This window comes from Leucoraja erinacea, chromosome 2, assembly GCF_028641065.1.
Source record: "Leucoraja erinacea ecotype New England chromosome 2, Leri_hhj_1, whole genome shotgun sequence".
Lineage (NCBI taxonomy): Eukaryota > Metazoa > Chordata > Chondrichthyes > Rajiformes > Rajidae > Leucoraja > Leucoraja erinaceus.
In genome coordinates, this window is record NC_073378.1 from 106,832,354 (window position 1) to 106,857,370 (window position 25,017).

The following is a 25,017-nucleotide window of genomic DNA, read 5'->3' on the forward strand; positions in this document are numbered from 1 at the left end:
ACGGGAGGTTCAGGTTACGGTGCTCCTCTGGGGAGTATTTAAGGTCGGGAACCCTTGCCTTCGGTGTGGTAGTAGTTAACAATAATGATTTGGCTGGACAAACTTGGTGTCCCGCCTCATTCTTTTGGCTGGACAGTTTTGAGTCCCGCCACATTGGCGACCCTCGACGTTCTGAAATAGACATTTTGGACCATAGCATGCACGCCGCCAGCGCTCAACCGCCGTTGCCGCAGACCAGACCCAACTGACCATGGTCACCCTGAAGCTACCGACCTTCTGAACCTCTCAGCCGCAGGTATGGTTTCAGCAGGCTGAGGCGCAGTTTCATATCCACGGGATCACGGTCGGCGAAACCCGTTTTTACTACGTCGCCAGCACACTCGACCGGGAACCAAGTGGTGCCTTACCTGCGCGATCCGCCGGCGGCCGATAAATACCGAGGCCTCAAGGCGCTGCTACTCCGCACCTTGGGGCTCAGCCGCCTGGAGCCAGCGGCGCGGATCCTCAACATAGGCGGGATCGGCGACTGGAAGCCATCGACCCTCATGAGCTGTTCAAGTACGCAATCCTGCAGCAGTTGCCGGGGACATCCACCTCCGTTTGGATATCCCCCTGGCGCTAGCGGAGTGCGCTGACGAGCTGTGGCTGGCCAGGCAGCAGGAAGTGGGCGCGCTGGATCGGGTGTCCACAGCGCCCTGGAAGGCGCAGCACCCGTGCCCACCGGAGGCTCTACTGAGCCTCTCGCTATGGGAGTTGGCAAAATAATGTGGTGCTTCTACCACCAGTGCTGGAGTTCGGCGGCCCACCAATGCCTCCCGTCCTGTTCGTTTCCAGGAAACACTGAGGCTGGCCGCCGGTAATTACCCTCGCAGTCGGCCAGATTCACAGCCTGTATGCTTGGGACCGGCGCTCAGGTCAAAGATTCCTGGTGGACACGGGGGCTGAAATGAACGGCAGTCCCATATGGCATCCGCACCGTTCCCCTTATCTTTGGCGCGTGCCACTTCACCTGGCCGTTTCCCGTGGCGGACATGATCCAGCCGTTTCTTGGCGCTGAATTCCTGGGGGCACAATTGCTCTTAGTGGAGGTGAGGAGGCGGCACCTCGTCCAGGCTCCCACATTGGAAGTAATCTCCCTGCGCTCTGTGGTGTCTGCCGCACCAATCCGCAACCCGATGGCGGCAGTGGTCAACGTTTATGCCGAAATCTTGGCCGACTTCCTGGAAATTCTGACCCCACAGTTCAACTTGGCCATCCCGAAGCATGGTGTGCTGCACCATATACTCACTTCAGAACAACCGCTTCACGCCCGTGCCCGCTTGCTGGCCCCCGACAACCTCCAGATCATGAAGGTGGAGTTTCGTAACATGGAGGCAATGGGGATTGTCCGATGTTCCGACAGTCCATAGGCTTCCCCGGTGCACATGGTGCCCAAGGTCTCCGGCGGCTGGAGGCCTTGTGTCAACTACCGCAGCCTGAACGACGCCACCTCTGCAGATCGTTATCCCATTCCTCACATCCAGGTCTTCTCCGCCCATCAGGCCGGGGCTAACTTCTTTTCGAAAGTAGACTTATTCCGGGTTTACCACTAGATCCCTGTGCGACTGGAGAATGTGCCGAAGATGGCGATAATCAGCCCCTTCGGGTTGTTTGAGTTCCTGTGCATGCCCTTCGGCCTTAAGAATGCCCCGCAGGCATTCCAACGCCTGATGGACACCGTGCGTCGGGGGCTTGACTTCTTGTTCATCCACATGGATGACATCCTCGTTGCCAGTCGTTCACGGCAAGAGCATTGCGCCCACCTTCGTTTGTTATGCCAGCCATCGCCTCAACGAAAACGGTGTGGTAATCAACCCTGACAAATGCCAGTTTGGCCTCCGTGCCATCGACTTCCTGGGCCACCGGGTAACGCAGCACGGTGCTGTTCCTCTACCGGTTAGGGTCGAGGACATTCGTCAGTTCCCGCGGCCTTCTACAATGCGGGACCTGTAGGAGTTCATGGAGATGGTCACATTTACCTCCGATTTATGCCGGTGGCAACATGAATAATGCGGCCGCTATTCCAGTTGTTAATTGGTAAGCGGCGGGATGTGCAGTGGAACGATGTCGCTATAGCGGCCTTTGAAGGGGTGACAGAAGCGTTGGCTCGGGCGTCGATGCTGGTGCACCCGCGGGCCGACGCCCCCACAGCTCTAACCGTGGATGCCTCGGACTCCGCGGTCAGCGGCGCGTTGGAGCTGTCATTCGATGGTCACTGGCGTCCTCTCGCCTTTTTCAGCCGCCAGTTTAACCCGGTGGAGAAAAGGTACAGCACGTTCGACCGGGAGTTTCTCGCCTTGCACCTGGCGGTACAGCACTTTCGGTATTTCCTAGAGAGCCAGGAATTCATCGCTTTCACCGACCATAAGCCCTTCACCTTCGCTTTTGCCATCTGCCACATCACTGGAAAGTAATCTGGTCATAGACGCCTTGTAGTTTATTATTGTACGGTTATTGCAGCCGTACTCAACGTGGCCCCGGGAATAGACTATTCTGCCTTGGCTGCGGTGCAGCTGGCAGACGACGAGATGCTAGCATACCAAACTGCGATCTCAGGTTTGGTGTTCGATGACATGTCGTTGGATCCCGCCGGCATTACAGTTTTGTGCGATGTGTCCACGGGGTATATTGTTTTCGACGTTATTTTCAACGTTATTCATGGATTGGCCAATGGGCGACGGTGGCGATGGTTGCTGCATGGTTCATGTAGCATGGGCTGCGAAAGCAAGTCGGCCGTTGGGCCCAGGCGTGTATTCCGTGCCAAACATTGAAGATGCAGCAGCACATCCGGGCGCCAGTCCTGCCACACTGTATTAATTCACCAAAGTCATGAATTTGTGTACTGATGAGTGCAATGTTTTTATTTAACCGGTTGAACAGTTATAGCAAGTTATATTACAGTCAGGGAAATTATTAGGACTCCAGTTCTGTTTGTGATTTGATAAAACATTAATCTATTATGTGGTGCATATCAAAAACTTTTACAAATCTAAATACAGCTCCATGTTACTTTATGAAGGAGGTCAGCCATGCTGATCAAGCAACATTTTTTCCTTTTGAAATTTAAATTGGCTTTGTTTAATGCACTATTGTTTTAAATATATATATTTTGATGGATATTTCATTATTTAATTAGCCTCTTAAGTTAAATTGACATCAATACTTCCCACACCAATTTCTGTCCAGTGATCCCTCTGATATGAAAATATGCTGTGTTATTTACTCAAAGTACTCTGCACATTAACATTATCCTACACTAGGGGCAATTTTTGCATTTATACCAAGCCAAATAGCCTACAAAACTACGTTTTTGGAGTGTGGCAGGAAATCAAAGTTCTCGGAGAAAACCCAAGCAAGTAACAGGGAGAACGTACAAACTCCGCAGCCAGGATTAGACCCGGGACTCTGGCGCTGTAAGGCAGCAACCCTACTGCTGCGCCACTGTGCCGCCATGTAGAGACGGGAACGGCTGCAGGGAGAGAGAGGAAGATAGACCTGAGATTTAATGAAAGAGATTTGGACATTCTGATCAATGAGATAAATGATGGAGGTTCTGTGTGTTGGAGAACTTGGAGACCACTCAATCGAGTATTTCAAAAATAAATTACAGGGCATTGCAAGTAAAGTCAAAATGAGTGCAAACCACTATGGTAGAAGTAGGTTGAGCATGCATCGCTGAAATATGATCATGGATTAATTATTGATGTCTCGTGAACAGTGTTGCTGGTGTTGTGGAGCACCATATGAGGGATTACCTTATGGGGTCCCAGCCCAATTACTGGTGCTCTACTTTGTTAGTAGCTATAGGAATGTATAATGGGTCAGTTTGTTTTTTTCAGGGATTATGATTTAACAGTTTTTTAAATTAAGTGACTTTCTACAAAATATCCCTTACATCGCCTGCAGCTAATGCAAATGTAGCGCATGTTGGACAGAAACGTCATTCAGCAGCTGCCTTGTTTCCCCCGCTCCCCTACAGGGTTTACCTCGTGGCCCTCGTTTACCTCCTTGCCACTCTTTGCCACTGCTGCAGTCTCATGCTTGGCTACGTATAACACCTGATGAGGAAAGCTCCACCATTACCTGTTTGCAAGTACGACAGTTCACCTGTTAATTATTAAAGTACGTGACAGAATCTTCAGGAAATGTTGTCATTCTTCACTACTATCCTTGATTTGAAGTGGTTCTTGTCAAGAGTGTTTTATTGTCATATGTCCTAGAGGACAATGAAACTCTTGCTGCAGCACAACAGAATATGTAAACTTAGTACATAAACGGGAGAAAAAGAGTTCAGTGTGTATATATACACATGCACATATACTCAATAAATAAACAAATATAATGCAATAATAATAATAGTCTGTTGTAGTTCAGAGCTTATTTGTTGTTGTGTTTAATAGCCTGATGGCTGTAGGGAAGAAACTGTTCCTGTTCCTGAACCTGAATGTACCGTTTTCAGGCTCCTGTACCTTCTTCCCGATGGCAATGGTGAAATGAGTGTGTGGCCAGGATGGTGTGGGGGTTGGCTGCCTTTTTGAGGCAGTGACTTCGATAGATCCCTTCGATGGTGGGGAGGTCAGAGCCGGTGATGGACTAGGCAGTGTTCAAAACATTTTGCAGTCTTTTCCGCTCCTGGTCGTTCAAGTTGCCGAACCAGACCATGATGCAACCAGTCAGTATGCTCTCTACTGTGCACCTATAGAAGTTCAACGGAATCCTCTTTGACATACATAATCTCCGTAGTCTTCTCAGGAAATAGAGGCGCTGATGTGCCTTCTTTATAATTGCATCAGTGTGTTGCGTCCAGGAAATATCTTCGGAAATATGCACGCCCAGGAATTTGAAGTTACTGACCCCTCCACCATCGACCCATTGATATAAACAGGGTTGTGGGTCCTCATCCTTCCCCTTCCAAAGTACACAATCAGTTCCTTGGTTTTACTGATGTTGAGAGGCAGGTTGTTGTGCTGGCACCATTTGGTCAATCGGTCGATCTCACTACTTTACTCTGACTCATCACCATCTGTAATTCGTCCAACAACGGTGGTGTCGTCGGCGAACTTGATGATGGAGATTGCACTATGTCCGGTTCCATAGTCATGGGTATAGAGTGAGTTTTGACATTTCACTACTGTAGCTGAAGTGTGCACGATTCTTGGCAGCCACAAGGCCAAAGGCAGGGCCGTGTCTCCCTCTGCCTATCTATGTTCAAATCAGGCCAGTAAGTACATTTTGTGTGGCTGTGCAGGTCCTGCCTGGGAATGTTCAATAATTGCCAAAAAACCCCACAGAAGAACAAGAAAGCATATGTAAGGTTTAGGAAGGAGAGATCGGACAAGGTCTTAAATGAAGCAGGAGAAGAGTTTAACAGAGAACCAAGAGGGCTAATAGGGACTAACAGAGCACGTTTGTTGAGAATCCCACTGGATTTACTACATACATTAAAAAAGGATAACTAGAAAGAAGGTAGGACCACTCAAAGATGAAAGAAGGAATATATGCCTAGAACCAGAGGAAATGGGCAAAGTATTGAACGAGCAGTTCACATCGATATTCACCGAGGAGAATTACATGGATCTTGGGCTGCATGTCCATAATTCCCTGAAAGGGGAAATACAAGTGGATAGGGTGATAAATAAGGTGTAAGGCACGCTTACCTTGATTGGTTAGGCAATGAGAACAGGCAGCAAGTTAAGGAGTATAGATCACATGCAGGCGGACGTGCAGCTTAGATTTGCATCATGGTCAGCATGGACATGGTGGGTCGAAGTGTCTGTTCATGGCCAGTACTTTTATAGAACAAATGAATGAAAGATATGCAAAAAATATAACTATAATAAAGGAAACAGGTCATTGTTAGCTGCGGCCGAGGTGAAAATGATTACAGACAATGAGACTCTATACTCTAATTCACCTAGGTGAGTCTCATTGCCTATCCTCATTTTCACCTGGGCCACAGACAATGGCCTATGTGCTTTATATTTGTTACTTTTTTGCATATCTTTCATTAATTTGTTCTATATCTTTTGCATCACCGTCTATATCGCTTGTTTCCCTATCCCCTGACTTAGTCTGTGGAAGGGTCTCGACCAAAAATGTTACCCTATCCTTAGAGATGCCAGCATCTGCATTTTCGGTTTAAACCAGCATTCCTTCCTACATATCCCCTAATAGAAACATAGAAAATAGGTGCAGGAGTAGACCATTCGGCCCTTCGAGCCTGCACTGCCATTCGATATGATCATGGCTGATCTTCCAACTCAGTATCCCATCCCTGCCTTCTCTCCATACCCCCTGATCCCTTTAGCCACAAGGGCCACATCTAACTCCCTCTTAAATATAGCCAATGAACTGGCTTCAACTACCTTCTGTGGCAGAGAATACTCGAGTTTTCCCAGCCTTGTTGCCACCACGATACCCAATTGATCGAGCTTCTCAGCAGCTAAATACGGGTGAAAAGACTCATATTTTGTGAAGATGTGCAATCATGTTCCCCGATGTCAGTAGCTTCCCCCTAAAAATTACAGGAAAACCGACAAGCTAGCATTGTGATCTCCTGGTTGTACTGAGTCGTCTTCTCAATTATTGTAAGCTACAGCCTTGGGCTCCAGTCTGGAAAAGTGATGTAGGAATTGCGTGAAGTGGTGATGTTGCTCGGCGTGTATTGGATGGCTGGAAAATATCAGAGCCTCTGGCATGTTGAAATCGCCTGTAAATGTTGCTACTGTGAGGTACTTAAGGTTAAAATTATTTGTTAGAAAGGATTTAGCGTGTATGAAGATGAGAGCTAATAGATCCATTTTCTGACACAAATCTTTCACTGCTCAGAACAGAATTGATGCCCTGTGCAATGGGCAAGTCTGTATTAAACAGCACATTTGAGCAAATCTTTACTCTAAAATCCTCACACTATTCAGGCAACTGTCACTGAGATGAACTTTGCCACAAATTGAAAAATCATAAGCTAATAGAACTAGTGACCAAGAGTTAATCCCCTTTCCTGACTGGGCATTTTCATTGGCTCATTGGGGGATAAAACGTAAGCACGAGTGTTCAGAACCAAGGAGAACTGTCCGGTAATGTTAAATGCCCGCTAAACTTCACAGCTATGTTTCTCTGGCTTCTTAAAAGTGTCTCCACTCCTTCTACCCCCTTCTCCCCTCCCCTTCTTTTAAAGGACTTACTGTACACTGTGCTAGCCGTCTTAACCTTCCTGTTCATCGCGGTGTGTGTCTGTATCACCTTGGCTTTGCACCGTGTGAATTTCAGACAGCGCTCCCCCGCTTTCCCTGGCCCCCGCCTTTGCGATGTGTGTGTGTGTGTCTGACACTCGCCGTTCCAGATCCCAGATTTTCAGCGAGTGCCGCGAACTTGACAGTCGCCGGCAGTCAGCTGAAAAATCGCCCAAGTGAGACAGGCACTCAAGTCCTAAAAAGTTTAGTTGTCGCAGAATTCACAAACTCTCAGGATGATTTCTAGTTTCCTTTGCATTAGTACAGGTGCACAACCTTTTATCCGAAGATCCAAATAACGAAAACCTCCAAATAGCGGACATTTTTTCGGTCCTTGAAGAAAGGTCCTTGAAAACGTTCACTGAGGGCGGCCCGCAGAGGTGACAGCGGAACCTCCGGTCGGTCCTCGAAGAAAGGGGAACTAAATCCCCATTCATAAAAGAGAAGGTGAGGGTATATTGCGCGGGAGGGTTAATAATTGACAATATGCTGCTACCTGCCCGCTGTTAAAAAGTTCCCACGGTAGACACGATACACAGTGTATCGTGAGTCTTGCGTGGGAACTTTTTAACTCAGCGTGCAGGCAGCAGCAGATTGTCGCTCCCTTCAGTTTCACCCCACCTACACCCCTCTGCTTCCCGGCCATGTGTGACCCCCTCCCTCCCCTCTCCAGCTCCCTGCTCATTGCACCGGCGCGGGGGCTTTGCGTTGGCGATGCTAGCAGCACAGTGCCAGTCACCGGAGACGTCAGGACCAACGGGACACCGACTCCCAGGCCCACTGCAAGCACGGAGATCCCAGAGACCCACAGTCAGCAGCAGCCCAGCCCCGTTCCTACTCCAGAGGAAAACTGCAAACTGGCCGGAGACGTCAGGACCACCAGAAGCCGTTCCCCGAGCTGCGCCCCCTCATCGGGACACCGACCCCCAGGCCCACTGCAAGCACGGAGATCCCAGATCAGCAACTCCAGCCCAGCCCCGTTCCAACTCCAGAGGAATACGTATGGGCAGAAGCTGATGGTGTGCAAGGGACGTCTTGTTCTTGGGGTCGCGCAGCTCGGGCTGTGGGCGAACTGCCACTTGTCGCCTTAGCGACCCATCGGGGAGCGGATTCCTCTGGAGTTGGAGGGGGAGGGGGGTATTGTGCTGTTTGATCGCCCCCTACTATCCCAGGGACAGGGAGACGGGACGTTCACCGAGGGCGGCCCGCAGAGGTGACAGCGGAACCTCCGGTCGGTCGTGGAAGAAAGGGGAACTAAATCCCCATTCATAAAAGAGAAGGTGAGGGTATATTGCGCGGGAGGGTTAATAATTGACAATATGCTGCTACCTGCCCGCTGAGTTAAAAAGTTCCCACGGTAGACTCACGATACACAGTGTATCATGAGTCTTGCGTGGGAACTTCTCAACTCAGCGTGCAGGCAGCAGCAGATTGTCGCTCCCTTCAATTTCACCCCACCTACACCCCTCTGCTTCCCGGCCATGTGTGTGACCCCATCCCTCCCCTCTCCAGCTCCCCGCTCATTGCACCGGCGCGGGGGCTTTGTACTGTCTTCACGACGGCGATGGCAGCAGGTCAGTGCAGTCACCGGAGACGTCGGGACCAATTGGACGTCGACCACCAGGTCCACCGCAAGCACGGAGAACCCAGAGACCCACAGCCTGCAGCAGCCCAGCCCAGCCCCGCTCCAACTACAGAGGAACCTGGGTTGCGGATGACGGGGCGCAGCTCGGGGCGTCGTAGGGGCCCATCGGGGAGCGGGTTCCTGTTGGTCCTGACGTCTCCGGCCACCTGCTATCCTCCGGGAACTGTACCGCCCTTGCAGGAGAGTTGGGTTGTTTGCAGTTGCAGAGGGAGGGGGCAAGGGCGGTACAGTTCCCAGTCTCAGCTCCAGTCCAGGGGGGTGGCCGGAGACGTCAGGACCAACGGGACACCGACCCCCAGGCCCACTGCAAGCACGGAGATCCCAGAGACCCACAGCCAGCAGCAACTCCAGCCCAGCCCCGCACCAACTCCAGGGGAACACGTAGGGGCAGAAGCTGATGGTGTGCAAGGTACGTCTTGTTCTTGGGGTGGCGCAGCTCGGGCTGTGGGAAAACTGCCACTTGTCGCCGTAGCGGCCCATCGGGGAGAGGATTCCTCTGGAATTGGAGGGGGAGGGGGGTATTGTGCTGTTTGATCGCCCCCTACTATCCCAGGGACAGGGAGACATAGTGGCTTTTTAGACTGGTGGGCAATCACTTCCAAAGTTCTGCCCACACAGTCAGTACACCTCTCCTACACTGCATTTCATACAAACATTTATTCTGCAAGAAAAAACTACATTGAAGACTCAAACTCGCGACCGAGTAACTGCCAGGATCGAGGCGCAAACTCGCGACCTAGCTCGGGGATTCAAGATTCAAGCATCCCCGAGCTAGGCCGCCTAAGGGCATGTAGCCCCGCTAGGGTGACATGAGTGCGAGAGGTGATTCAATGCTGCGGGCACATTTACAAATTTAGGAATTCATTCAACACACTGCATTTCATACAGACATTTATTCTGCAAGAAAAAACGACATTGAAGACTCAAACTCGCGACCGAGTAACTGCCGGGATCAAGGCGCAAACTCGCGACCTTGCGGATATGAGCCGAGCACTCTACCACTGAGCCAGCCATTAAAATCTACGCTAAAAAATTTCCATTCCGAAGACCGACAAATTCTGAATTACGAAAAGTGTCTGGTCCCAAGGCTTTTGGATAAAAGGTTGTGCACCTTCCCAGATTTCATTCCTGCCTGCATGGCCTGCCTTAAATTTTAAGATTGTGTTCAGAATTTCCTCCACAGGACGAAATACTTTCACTGTATTCCCTCCTTAAAATCTCTTTATCGTGGTAAATGTCGTGACTAGATCATCCCTGGAGTCAAAATTCAACTTTATATAAGCTATGTTTATGCAACCTGTACTCATCATTTATTTATTTTAAGCCCTCGTGAAATTCTCTGGAGTGCATCTTGAACCACCAGCCTTCTGAATCAAAGGCAACTGCTATGTCTGAGCTGGCACAACACTCGCTCTTTAAATTGGTTATTTCAGTCTTGTGTGGCTCAAAATTGAAGCCACAGTGCATCTTCAAAGAAATTACAAGATAAATTGTAGGGCCTCAGTTTCTTGTTGTGCTAGTAGATGAACAGTTTAAAAAATTGGCATAACTCCGTCTGCATTTTCAGACAATCATGATAAAGCAATTCTTATTTTTTATTTTAAAATGAAATAAAAAGCAGCAACATGTGTTGTGATGCAAACTGCTGAATGTGGATGGTCAAGGAGATATTTGAGTTAGTAATATTTTAGTGTTAATTTGTTTTTCGGATGTAATGTCTCACAGTTCTTGCAATTTCTGCAATAGAATTTAATCTTTGTCCAAAGCAAGTGCCGCTCCTATTTATTGATACCTTCTAATTTTCCATTCATTTGAAATTTTGCTAAAAGTTTCAGATTGCTGATTGTAATGATCGTCAAGTGCATGCTTGCTGCTGCAGTGTGAATAATGGACTGAAAATATTGCCTGAATTTTTTCAGTGTGCTTGTGTAGATGTAAATGCTTGGTGTGTCACAGGTTCTATTTATAAACTGGATCTGGAAACTAATGCATTCTTTATTAGGTAGTCCCGCAATACTTTATATTACCTTTTTAGCATGCTTTGTAAATACATAGAACTTAGAAAGTACAGCACAGGAACCGGCCCTCAGCCAACAGTGTCTGTACCGAACATGATGCCAATCAAAAGCATCTCATCTGCCAGCACGTGATCCATAACCCTCCATTCCCTGCATATCAATTAACCTATCGAAAAGCCTCTTGAATGCCACTGGCCTATCTGCCTCCACCATAATCCCTGGCAGCACAGTCCAGGTATTCACTACCCCAGTGTAAAAAAAACCTTACTCTTCAGAATGGCCACGACCCGAAATGTCACCCATTCCTTCTCTCCAGAGATGCTGCCTGTCCCGCTGAGTCACTCCAGCTTTTTGTGTCTATCGTCAACCTTACTCTTCACATCTCCTTTAATGGTGGTCGGTGCAGTCTCAGTGGGCTGAAGGGCCTGTTTCCATGTTGTAACTCTAAATTCTAAAGTTTATATCCAAAGTGATTCCAGAGAAAACAATCCAACTTTGTCCAACCTATCCTTATAGCTAAGACTCTTTAATCAACGCAGCATTCTGGTCAACCTCTTCTGCACCCTCTTCAAAGCCTCCACATCTTTTCTGTAAATGGGTGATCAGAGCTGTATGCAATATTCTAAGTGCGGCCTAACCAAAGTCCTATAAAGCTGCACCATGAAGCAGACCGTATGCTTCTTTACCATTCTATCTACTTATGTTGTCATTTTCAGGGAGCTATGGACCTGGACTCCAAGATTCCTCAGTACATTAATGCTATTAAGGGTCTTGCCATTATCTGTATCATTTTCCCTTGCATTTGACCTTCCAAAGTGCAACACCTCATATTTGCTCTGATTAAGCTCTAATTGCCATTTCTCGCCCCATTTCTGCAGCTGATCTATATCCTGTCGAATACCTTGACAGCTTTCCGCAACTCAAGCAATCTTGGTGTCACCTGCAAAATTACTAACCAACTCATCTAAAGGCACGTCCAAGTCATTTATATATTCACAAACAACAGAGTTCCCCGTGTGCAAAGTACTAACGATAGAGAGTCATTATATATCATAACAAGTACTTTAATTTGAATAGATACAGAGACCATCGAAATGAGTACTGTAGGCTCCGAAACGTAAGTTGAACTAACCAGCTGCCGCATGCCACCAGGCGGTGGTGTGGAAAACCTGACATGGATTATTGATCAGGTCGTTAGCAGCAAAACCAGACACTGATCAAATCAGCAATACTGTTTGATCCAGCAATTTTTGTGAATGCCATTGGCTGCTTCAAGACTAATTAATGAAATCTTTCCTGGCAAGTATTTTTTAATGAAATAGGAAAAGAAAATTCATAAATGTAGCAGTGATATTAACCAACACTTTAATGATTTTAGTGGAAAGAAATACATGTTATGTAATGTATGCCCAGCTTCTGAATCGTTTGTGCTTTAGATAGAGATGCAAGAAGATTTGCAATTAATTTTCCGTATGTTCTCATAGTTTATCAGATTTAAATTTTCAATTCTAACCTGAAAAGTTAACTCTGCTTTGCTGTCCTCAGATAGTGCCAGGCTGCTGAGTATATATGCAGTATGTTTATGTTTTATTGCAGATTTCTAGCATCTACAATATTTTGCTATGCTATGTGTCATGTTTATGATTTTCTTGCACTGCAACTTTTCTAACATTGTAGCTGCAGGAAAATTGAACTATACCTTTTGGATGAGCATCTATTGAATCCAAGATTTTATTGATGGTCACAAAAATATTTTAAAATAAGTTTTGCCATAAAAGCCTAAAAGAATACTTTCCTTGGCATATGCTAGAAGCTGGAAACTATTCATCATCTTTCTTCATGTTAGGAATGAGAGGCCATGGGAAAGGTACCTTGAGCTTCCAGTAACCTGTTATTGTGGTTCTCCAACCCACTCCCTTTGTGACTTTGGCCCCTTATTCTTTTCCAATGAAGACCTTGGGGATAAGCACCTCATTTTTCTTTAAGCTACATGAGAACTCTCAGGACTCAGATAAACAACCTCTCTAGTTTCTATCAGATTTGACCAATTCTGATGGAAAGTCATCAACCTGAAATTTCTATTTTTCCTCTCTTCACAGATGCTCCCTGATCTGCTGGGTATTTACAGCATCCTCTTTTATTTCAGATTTCCAATAACTGCAGTCTTCTGAATCTTGCTGTTCTAACATTGTTTTACGAATCTGTTGCCCTCATTTTTATTCTCCAGGGAGATTAGCTATGATCTACAAGCCCTCATCATTTCTCAACTGGCATCAATGCAGCGACATCTGTCATTCTCGTTTGGTCTACAGACTATTACAGGCATTCTCTTCTGTTCTTCCCTCTCCATTATCTGCAATTAAAACATTCTTCTTAAAGCTTTTCCTTACTGTGACGAAGGTTATAAACCTGAAATATTAATTCTGTTTTTCTATTCAGAAATGCTGCTTCATTTTGTATTTACAGCATTGTCTGTTTTTATTTGCTGAATGTATGTCCCATTCAGCCCTTCAACCTCTAACTAGCTGTAATTGGCATAGGTGCAACTCTATACTTAAATATTGTTAACGACCGTAATTAAAAGGCTGGGAACAGTTGAGAAGTTTTGTTATTTTCCTTTACATTTTCTATATTTTATTAATTTCTGGTACTGTAAGAAATTTAAGTAAGTTATTTTAACGTTTTAACAATGCCTAAATCCATTTAAATAATTTCTTGATTTACTTAAACCAAATTGTAAAGCCCTTGATCACAATGACCTGTCATGGATGAGAGGAATTCCCAGGCAAATTGCTCAGCTCCATGTGATGCCTGAAGCATCTTGGCCAATCTAGTGCTTGACTAATTGGTCCTGCAGATTCAGTAAAGTTATTGATTATAATGATGGGAGTTGGAATAAATAGGGGCAGTAGTCTGATTTATCCACAATCCTGCTTGTTCACCTAGAGTCTTAATCCAATTAGATCAAGAACTTTGAGCTGTTGTTTCTCTCAGCATATGTGTATGAGAAAGGGGGGGGGCGGGTCCTAGTCCTGGCGACTAGGATATCGCAGTTTTTGGGGTGGTTGATAATTTAGTATTTTTATTAAAGAATGCTTGTAATGTCTGACTGCCTGGTCAGCTCTATGCTATAAAGTGTAGTGAAATACAACCGTTTAGTATTGCTTGGCATGAGGAACTTAGTGTATTCTGTGGTAGAAAAAATGCTGGAGAAACTAAGGAAATAGGCAACGTTTCGGATCGAAACCCTTCTTCACTGTTTTGTGCTTGTTTCTCTCCTGCAGATGGCAGACTTGAACAGCCCTTGTCCTTGTTATCTGCATCAATGGATAAAACAATGATCATTTGGGCTTCAGATGAAGAATCTGATGTGTGGTTGGAACAGGTAAGCTTTATTATCAATGTTAATATTTTAATGCTATTTTCCTGGGTTCTTTGACAGCATTGTGAGATTTCCTATAAAAGTTAATGTTGGCTGCATCTAATTTTAGATCAGTTGTCATTTCTGATTTTAAAAAATAATGGTTTTCATGTATGAAGAGTACAGTGTGTGGATCAATTATTTTCAGTCTTTTTATTCCTGGGAGTGCTCGTCTTAGATTCCTGGGTTAATTGTGTATATGGGGCGAAATGGTTTCAATTGTATCCTCGTTTTTCCCTTTTGGAGGACAATGGATCGTCAATGAGAGAGGCAATACCTCAACTATTCTTTACACTTTTTGTCCAGCTCAGGAGGTGCCTATTCTCCTGGTGCCCGAGTTGATCATAAAACAGTTGTTTATGCTCCACACTTGTATTAGCATGCAAATTATTTTAAATAAAGTCCTGGCGACTAGGTTATTGTTGCCTTGGGCCACAAGACAGTCTCCATAGTGCTATGATACTACCCACAGCCCAGGAGCCAGGACTAGTATGCAGTAACTTTGGGGCAGGAGAGCTGGCTGGGATCAAAGAAGCTCTGGGCTGGGAGAGAGTTCCTCCTCACTGAAGAATTTCCCCCTTTGGGAAATCTAAATACACTTCTAATTAAGTACATTTAAGTATTATTGGTAAGGAAATAGCGTTATCATCAGAATTAAAATATGCACCAAGCTTGGAGACGGAATTGTGGCGACTTCATGCCCACGTGGTCTTTAGGTACAGCTTGTTCCTGTTGCCTCATAACGAGCAGCGTCACGTGAGGGTCGAGAGACGAGAGCTGAGATACAAACTCCGAGGACAGAGAGACTAACGGGCTTAGCTGTACATGAGGAGTAATGAGATTTTATTAAACGAACGACAAGGTGTTTGGCAAAGCTTGTCCTTTACTTTCGGTTGTGAGATTTAGTGGATCCTACTGAATCATAAGAATGGGAGTGGGTATATCAGCTTCACAACTTTACTTGTCGCCCTGAGTAGATAGTGACTGATTGACACCTAAATTGCATTTACCATCCTTAACACTGGATCTTAATCTTTAGATTTCATTCTAAATCAGTTGTGAAAACTGCATTTGTCATAATCCTACATCTACTGGGAAAGAGAGTGTTCCAAATTCCAAGTACCTGTTGTGTGAAAAGTGCTCTAGTTTTCACCCTGAGGCCTCTTCCTCTTCATCTAGCTATTAGAAGGTATTATAACCCTATCTAAACATTTTAATGTTTTTGAGTACTTCAGTTATATCATTCCTTGACCCTCCAAATTCATCTGAATATAAATCAAATTATTATATCATTCCGGTGATTCTGTGCTACTTGATCCCTCTAAAGCTAGTATATTTTCCTGCTCTTCAGTCTTTAAAATTAAATACTGTTCTCCAAACGGAGATTAGTCAAGCTGCTGTATTTCAGCCCCTTTGATGATACTCCTGATTCCTTGAGATGCTCTATTCATTCTTTGATTGGTTTTTGTATTTGTATTAAAGCTGTGATCCTTTACATAGTTTTCTAAATCTTTTTGCTTCTCAACAGTTTCAGATTTATGTTACCAGGTACAAGAATTCTAATTTAATTCTAATTTTTTAATGTAAAATGGATGACCTCACAATTGGCCATCCATTTTATTCGAACAATTCAAACTGCACACATTGCTCCAGGTGTGGTCTCAGCAACAACTTGTACAGCTGCATCATGATGTGCCAACTTTTATACTTAATACCCTTTTATACTTAATACTGTGTGCCTAGGACCTGGACTTTCTCTCCACCAGGCCCCAGGTAATCAAGATGGGGGGAAATACATCAAAGTCCCTTTGAGATTCAAAAATCACAAATGCTCTTGAGTCAAATTCAGACAAAGAAGTGTTTTTATTAATTTCATATTCTGCAGAATAGGTGCCTCTCCTCTGATGTCCCCTAGAGGCACACCAAAGATGGAGATGCTTTTTATCTTTATACATTTCATTTCATTATTATCACATTCTCATCCCTCCCCATTGAGCTTCTTCCAATCATAACATAAAGCCCTGTTTCCCACGAGAACGTCTGGGAACGCCCACCTAACGTCAAAGACACCTCCCCTATCATGCATCGCATGTGCATTTAAATTAGGCATCTTGTCATAGTGGGTGTGTGTACATATTCATGGAATCTCATCAAGCATGCGTAGTTGAGCGTGACTTCGTGTCCCTTTCCCCTTCGTTCTAATTTCTTTACTATCTCCTGCTGAAGTCTTTCTACTGCTACTTTTTATCTAGAATTTCTCTCTGTTCTTATATCGTTACTTTCTAATCTACTAGCAGTCTGGTTTCTGCCTTATTTCTTTCTAAGTTATTTTTCTATCCCTAGTCTAAATCAACCATGCCTGTTAACTCTTTCCTCACAGTCCCTCACCCTGAACACAGGATCCCCCCAGGGTTGCATCCTCAGCCCCCTACTGTACTCCCTGTACACACATGACTGTGTGGCTAGGTTCAGCTCCAACTCGATAATCAAGTTTGCTGATGACACTGTGGTGGTGGGCCTTATCTCGGACAACAATGAGAAGGCCTACCGGGACGAGGTGGCTGATCTGGCACTCTGGTGTCAGGACAACAGCCTCTCTTGAACATCAAAAAAACGAAGGAGCTGATGGTGGACTTTAGGAGGGCACATCATCCAAGGACGTACACACCATTGAGGATAAATGGGGATACTGTGGATAGGGTGAGCTGTTTTAAATACCTGGGAGTCCACATCTCTGAGGATATGACATGGACATCACATGCTTCAGCACTCGTGAGTAAGGCAAGGCAGCGCCTTTACCACCTCAGGCAATTGAGGAAAGTCAGAGTGTCTCTGAAGATCCTCCAGTGCTTCTACTCAACGGCTATGGAAAGCATCTTGTCCAGAAATATCACGATTTGGTTTGGGAATTGCTCTGCCCAGGACAAGAAGGCTCTGCATAGAGTAGTGCGTTCTGCCGAACGCACTATGGGATCTTCACTCGCCCCCCTGCAGGAACTATACATCAGAAGGTGCAACTCCAGAGCCAATAAGAGCATGGAAGACCCCTTCCACCCCTGCAACGGACTGTTCCAGCTGCTACGGTCAGGCAAACACCTCCGTTGCCATGCTGTGAGAACGGAGAGGTTGAGAAGGAGTTTCTTCCCAGAGGCCATTCGGACTGTAAACTCCTACCTCACCAGGGACTAACTTTACTGTACCATTCTACTGTTTTTTTTTAATTTGCTGTTTTCTTTTCCTTTTTCCTTCCTCCCACAATATGTAATATGTAAAAGAATATGTGATTCTGTTCCATTGTTTGTAGTTTGTTTGTTTGTTGTTTGTTTTTTGCACAATGTCCGCGAGCATTGCCACTTTTCATTTCACTGCACATCTCATGTGTATGTGACGAATAAACTTGACTTCCCAAGCATTTTGTATGCATTTTTCACCACGTTGTCCACTGATTCGCCACTTTCAGGGAACCGTGTGCCTGTACTTCCAGATGTCTCTGCTTTGGAAAGCTCTCCAGTACTACCATCTACTGTGTAAATTCTGCCCTGGTTTGACATATCAAAATGCAACACCTCACACTTGCCAGAGTTAAATTCCATGTCCTATTCCTAGGCCCAGCTTCACAACTTCTTGCTCCCTCACAGAACCCTTATATATCCCTTTGACAGCACTTTGAGTTCTCCTCACAAGTTCCCAATACATCCACTGTTCGGCAAGTTTGGTTAACGTGCACATGATCTCTTCATCCAAGTCATCAATTTGGATCACCAGTTGTTGAGGCTCCAGCAGTGGTCCCTGTGGCATTCAACTAACTGTTGACTGCCACAATCTGAAAATTACCCTTTTAAACCTACTATTCTGTTGGCTAGCCTTTCCCCCTATCCACCCCTGTATATTTCCTCCATCTATCTGTGCTTGAGTTTTCCAAAGATATGTTGTTGGGTTGCATGTTTGCCAAAATCACATTTCATTTTTAGTTTTGAGCAAATAGTGGGCTTTTCCACATTTGTTGTCACTTACTGGTTCACATCAAATCCTGAATTAATTGAGCACGTTTCCAGTATCTGGCAGATTTAATGCTTGCACCATATCCATTAATAGATAGCAATCAAAAACCTTTTTGATCAAGCTTTCTTTCACTCTTCCTGTCTCTGCTTCCATAGTTCAATGACAATTCCTTTGTCTTCTTCCTTTTTTCTCCTTCAATGATGTGCCCTATTTAAATACCTGAAATCTGTAATGTAATTATTTATAAATAAGTAGCAATGTTACAAAATTTTGAGATTTAAAAAATCAAGTCTGCAATTTATCCCATCAGATAAAGCATAACAATAAGTTTAATTTGACACCAAATTCACTTTCATATCTCAAGTATTAAAAAAGTTATGACCATTTTCATACTCGGAAATTAGCATCTTGTTCCCTATTGATTTTCAATGGGCATTACAAAAAAGCTGTGATCTTAGATAGTCAAAAGCACATTTCTTAAGGAAAGATTAACATTTTAAATAGCCTAAGTGTCCAAAGATTATTCACAAATAATTCACAATATAACATGATTTTTATATCTAATTTACATTAATTTATAGGCGAAATGGAAGGAATTTAGTGTTCAATTGCTGTAAATAAATCGGTTTTCTAGTGGGTTCATGTGGAACGCGCAGGTTTAGAATGTTGACAGCGCGCTGGATTAGTGCCCTCAAATGCCGAGAAAAATACTGGGGGATATAAAAAGCCCAAAATGAGCTACTCGCTATAGAAAATTATAATTATAGGGTTATATACATGCCCCATTTAATGTAAAAATAAGGTACATACCTTTAACTGTTTGCTTTATAAAACCCTGGGGCTGCCAGAGCTTGCGGAATGAACGAGAGCTTTTAAATTTATTATATCTACTCTTCGAGGCCTATAAAACTAATAATAGCTTTTGGGACCGGGTCTTGCAGCGATTCTCCGTTAATGATTTACTAGGCTGAACATCTGCGATTGGAACAGCCTAGTAAAAATCGGGTTTTAAACCCGCCCCCTCCAAACAGCTCCAAAATCACACACAAGGGGAGGGGCAGATGCTCAGCCACGATTCAGGTACGTTTTGTAACATACCTAAAATAAGACAAACTTGTTAGCAGTTTTGATCCTTGCCTTCACAAAGCAAATTTCTTTAAGTAGGTCATAATTGTGGACCTTAAAAAACCCCCATCATACAAAGAGCCCATGCAGGTCTTCCCACAACTCATTAGAAATGTACTTGCTGTAATGGAATTGCATGCATTTTTAAAACAAAATCTAAATTATTAATGCTGGCAAACCACACCCAGGCATAGGGACTGCTGTTGTACCATTTCACATAGATTGGAAATGACATGTGGCCTAATGAAGAGATACTGCAAAACAAGGATGGGAAATGTTCTACTCCAAAGGAGAAGGAACTGGTAAATACACAGCAGGTTGATGAGGAAGGGAAGTCTTAACTTCTAGACTGCCACAGGATTCTGTTGTGCTAAGTTAAGTATATGGATAAAGTACATTTATGATTATTAAAAGTGCTACAAAAAGGTTGAACCATGAAATACAAAATGGCCAATATTAGAATTACTCAGCAGTCAGGACATTTACGAAGAAAGAAACAGAGTTAATGTTTTAGGTTGATTAGCTTTTATTGGAACATTACCATTATAAGATCACCAAAGCAGCAAAATACACCCCACTACACACAAAAAAACAATAACCCAACAAAATAAAAGCAGGAATAGGACGCCAGGACCCTCAATCAGTCTGAAGAAAGGTCTCGACCCGAAATGTCACCCATTTCTTCTCTCCAGAGATGCTGCCTGTCCTGCTGAGTTACTCCAGCATTTTGTGTCTACCTTCCAGGACCCTCAAGCCAGGCCTGCCATTCAATGCGATCATGGCTGATTTATGTTTACATCTGCTCCTCTTCTACACTGATTCTCCATAACCCTCAATTCGTTGATTTTTCAAATATGTATCAACCTCCACTGCACGTATATCCACCCTTTGAGTTAGAAGAATTCCAGAGATTCACTGCCCTCTGAGTGAAGAAATTTCTACGCACCTCATTTTAATTGACCTCAATTAATTTTTTGATTGACTGAAAGAAATAGTAAGAAACAGAAACAGTCCTAGCCAACCATCAATCACCTGTTCACATGTTATCCCACTTTTGCAATCCAATTGCTGCACAGTGGGGACATTTTTCAGAGGACAATTAACCTACAAACCTGCACGTCTTTAAGATGTGGGAGGAAGCCTGAGCACCCATAGCAAACCTACACGGTCACAGGAGAATATTCAAAATTCACACATGCAGCACCCTAGGTCAGGATTGAACCCAGGTCTTTAGCGCTGTGAGGCAGTAGCTCTACCAGCTGTGCCACTGTACTGCCCATTTTGTAGCTTTCTCCTTGTTTGTGGCTCTCCCACTGGTGAAAACTACCAGTTGATGCACTTCAAAAGATGCCGCTGTCCTGTCCAGTCGTTGTCGCGGCAGCAGCTCCGTGAAAACTATGCGTATTTTTAACTTTCATGTTCCCTTTTAACTTATTTCTAAGTTCCAAATCCCTTGTACTAACAAAGTATGGCAGGGAAACCCTCTTCAATCTAAACCCTAGTGTAAACGGAGACTTTTTAAACGCTGTACTTACCAATCCTGCGTGGCTAGCAGAGATCAACAGAGGCTGCTGCAACAACAATGGGAGCGCGGCTACAAGGAAAACCTGGAGAAAACATCGGGGAAAGCGGGTGGGGATTCGGAATAGGCTGAGAGCCCAAGCCTTTCATCCCCCTCTGCCCAGAATTCTTCTGGCGAACGTCCAGTACCTGGAAAACAAGCTGGATGACCTCAGGGCGAGGGTCAGATTTCAGCGGGACTTAAGGGACTGCAATATCCTCTGCCTGACGGAAACATGGCTGCCTCACTGATTCCGGATCAGGTAATCTGCCCAACCGAGTCCTTCACTGTCCACCGTGCTGACAGAACAGAAGCATCTGGGAAATCCAAGGGTGGAGGAGTCTGCTTCATGGCCAATAACATCTGGTGCAACCCTGGAAATATCAAGATGCTTTCCTGTTCCTGCTCACCGGATCTGGAGCATCAGACGATCTCATGCCGCCCATTCTACCTTCCCCGGGAGTTCGGCTCAGTGATCGTCACAGCCGTCTACCTTCCACCGCAGGCGAACACCGACGTGGCACTATCGGCCCTACATGATGTACTATGTCAACATCAAAACAAGTATCCGGATGCGGCTATGGTGGTGGCTGGAGATTTTAATAAATCAAATCTCAAGAAGGTCATGCCAAACTTCTACCAACACATCACGTGTGCCACCAGGGGGGAAAGAACATTGGACCACTGCTATACGCCGTTCCGGAAGGCTACAAGGCCGTTTCACTCCCTCCCTTAGGAAAATCTGACCACGCTGCTATTTTCCTGCTGCCGGAGTATAAACAGAGGATAGCTCGGGAAGCGACAGTGACGAGGGATGTAAAACGGTGGTCCGACCAGACAGAGGCCATGCTGCAAGATGCACTGACAGATGTCGACTGGAATATGTTCCAAGCAAGTTCCAGTGACGTCAGTGAGTTCGCGGAAGCAGTCACGGACTTCATCGCAACAATAACCGACAACATCGTCCCCACGGTAAGGGTAAGCACCTTTCCGAATCAAAAACCCTGTGTAGACAGGTCAGTTCATGTGGCCTTGAATGCTCGCACCGCTGCCTACAACTCGGGCCTGGCATCCGGAAATATGGACGTCTACAAGGTAAAGTCCTACCGACTGCAAAGGGCGGTGAAGGACGTAAAAAGGAGGTACAGAGACAAGATGGAGTCACAGATGGAGCAGCAGGACACCGGACGTCTGTGGCAGGGGCTACGGACTGTAACCAACTACCGGAGCACCCCACCCCCAACTGGAAGTGCGGCACCTCCCTAGCTGATGACCTGAACTCCTTTTACGCTCGTTTCAAGACTGGCAACGTCACCCCAGGTCTGCCGACTAACGACAATACCGTCAGCGGGCTGGCTAACGAAGCTGAAGGGAGGAATGTGCACACATTCTCGTTGTCCGAGCACGACGTGAGGAGGGCTCTGACACGTGCGAACACGAGGAAAGCTGCAGGCCCAAATGGCATCTTGGGGCGAGTACTTAAGTCCTGTGCTATGCAGCTAGCTCTGGTGCTCACTACAATATTCAACCTCTCCCTGGCCAAGTCCGCGGTCCATGCCTGCTTCAAAAGATCCATCATTGTACTGGTACCTAAAAATGCCTCCCCAGCCTGTCTGAAGGACTATCGTCCGGTTTCCCTCAAGAAACACATCTGCGTCTTCCTCCCCCGCAACATGGACCCCTAGAATTCGCATATCGTCCGAACAGATCCACGGACGATGCGGTCTCACAGGTTCTGCACACCGCTCTCTCTCATCTTGACAGTCAGAACGGGGGGCTACGTGAGGATGCTGTTCATAGACTTCAGTTCAGCCTTCAACACATAGTCCCCACCAGACTGGCCGAGAAGCTGCTGGAATTGGGGCTCAACACCCCCCTGTGTGCCTGGGTCCTGGACTTTCTCACCACCAGGTAGTCAAGATGGGGGGAAATACATCGAAGTCCCTCACCCTGAGCACAGGATCCCCCCAGGGTTGCGTCCTCAGCCCCCTACTGTACTCCCTGTACACACATGACTCGATAATCAAGTTTGCTGATGACACTGGCAGTGGGCCTGATCTCAGATAACAATGAGAAGGCAAACCGGGAGGAGGTGGCTGATCTGGCACTCTGGTGTCAGGACAACAGCCTCCTCTTGAATATCAAAATAACTAAGGAGCTGATCGTGGACTTTAGGAGGGCACATCATCCGAGGACGTACACACCATTGAAGATAAATGGGGATACTGTTGATAGGGTGAGCTGTTATGACATGGATATGACATGGACATCGCACGCTGCAGCACTCGTGAATAAGGCAAGGCAGCGCCTTTACCACCTCAGGCAATTGAGGAAATTCAGAGTGTCTCTGAGGATCCTCTAGTGCTTCTACTCAGCGGCTGTGGAAAACATCTTGTCCGGAAATATCACAATTTGGTTTGGGAACTGCTCGGCCCAGGACAAGAAGGCTCTGCAGAGAGTAATGCGTCCGGCCGAACGCACTATGGGAACTACACTCTCCCCCCTGCAGGAACTATACATCAGAAGGTGCAACTCCAGAGCCAACAAGATCATGGGAGACCCCTTCCACCCCAGCAACGGACTGTTCCAGCTGCTACGGTCAGGCAAACGCCTCCGTTGCCATGCTGTGAGAACAGAGAGGATGAGAAGGCGTTTCTTCCCAGAGGCCATTAGGACTGTAAACTCCTATCTCTCCAGGGACTAACTTTACTGTACCATTTTACTGTTGTGTTGCGTCTTTTTAAAATTGCTGTTTTTTTCATTTATCATCCCTCCCACAAATATGTAACATGTGAATATGTGATTCTGTTCCATTTTGTTTGTAGTTTGTTTGGTTTTTTTCCACAATTCGCGAGCATTGCCACTATTCATTTCACTGCACATCTCATATGTGTATGTGACGAATAAACTTGACTTGACTTGAATCCTGCATTGATGATAGTTTTAAACTACACTTTTTCCTTGTTTCTTTTGAAGCATTGCAGCCAAAAGTGTTATGTAAAGCAGTCTGAAGAAGGGTCTCGACCCGAAACGTCTCCCATTCATTCTCTCCAGAGATGCTGCTTGTCCCGCGGAGTTACTCCAGCATTTTGTGTCTACCTTCTGCAGTTCTTTCTTACACTTGTAAACACCTACACCAGAGTGCCACATCAGCAACCTCCTCCTGGTAGGCCTTTTCATCGTTATCGGAGATCAGGCCCACTACCACAGTGTCAACCAGCAAACTTTATGGTGGAGTTTGAGCTGAACCTAGCCGCAAAGTCATGTGTGTGCAGGGAGTGCGGTAGGGGGCTAAGGACGCAACCCTGGGGGGATCCTGTGTTCAGGGTGAGGGGGTTGGATGTGTGTCTCCCCATCTTGACCACCTGGGGCCTGGTGGTGAGAAAGTCCAGGATCCAGGCACACAGGGGAGTGTTAAGCCCCAGTTTCAGCAGGTTCTCAGCAAGTCTGGTGGTGACTATTGTATTGAAAGCTGAACTGAAATCATTGAACAGCATCCTCACATAGCCCCTCCCTTCTGGCTGTCAAGGTGAGAGAGAGGTGCAGAACCTGGGAGATCACATCATCCGTGGATCTGTTCGGACGGTATGCGAACTGCAACGGGTCCATGTTGCGAGGGAGTAAGGCGCAGATGTGGTTCTTGATCAGCCTCTCGAAGCATTTCATGACCGAGGTGAGGGCCACAGGTCGGTAGTAATTCCAGCAAGCTGGAGATGCATTCTTTGGCACTGGTACAATGGCGGATCTTTTGAAGCAGGCAGGGACTACGGACTTGGCCAGGGAGAGGTTGAATATTGTGGTGAGCACTGGAGCAAGCTGAGTAGCACAAGTGTTTAGTACTCACCAAGATATACCATCTAGGCCTACAGCTTTCCTCGTGTTCACACACGTCCGAGCCCTCCTCACGTCGTGCTCGGACACCAAGAATGTGTGCACATCCCCAGCAGTGGACCTCCCTCCAGCCTCGTTAGTCA

General features: G+C 45.8%; 1 protein-coding gene across 2 annotated transcripts in view; it reads left to right on the forward strand.

Moving 5' to 3' along the window:
* elp2 (elongator acetyltransferase complex subunit 2) overlaps positions 1 to 25,017 on the forward strand; it is a 129,497-nt gene that overhangs the window by 35,288 nt on the left and 69,192 nt on the right. For both annotated transcript variants that reach the window (XR_008726257.1, XM_055662767.1), the window contains exon 10: positions 14,219 to 14,319. Coding sequence is in view for 1 of the 2 variants with exons in the window: in XM_055662767.1 (XP_055518742.1) it covers positions 14,219 to 14,319 (101 nt within the window). In the remaining variant the exon portion in view is untranslated. The remainder of the gene's footprint in view (positions 1 to 14,218; positions 14,320 to 25,017) is intronic.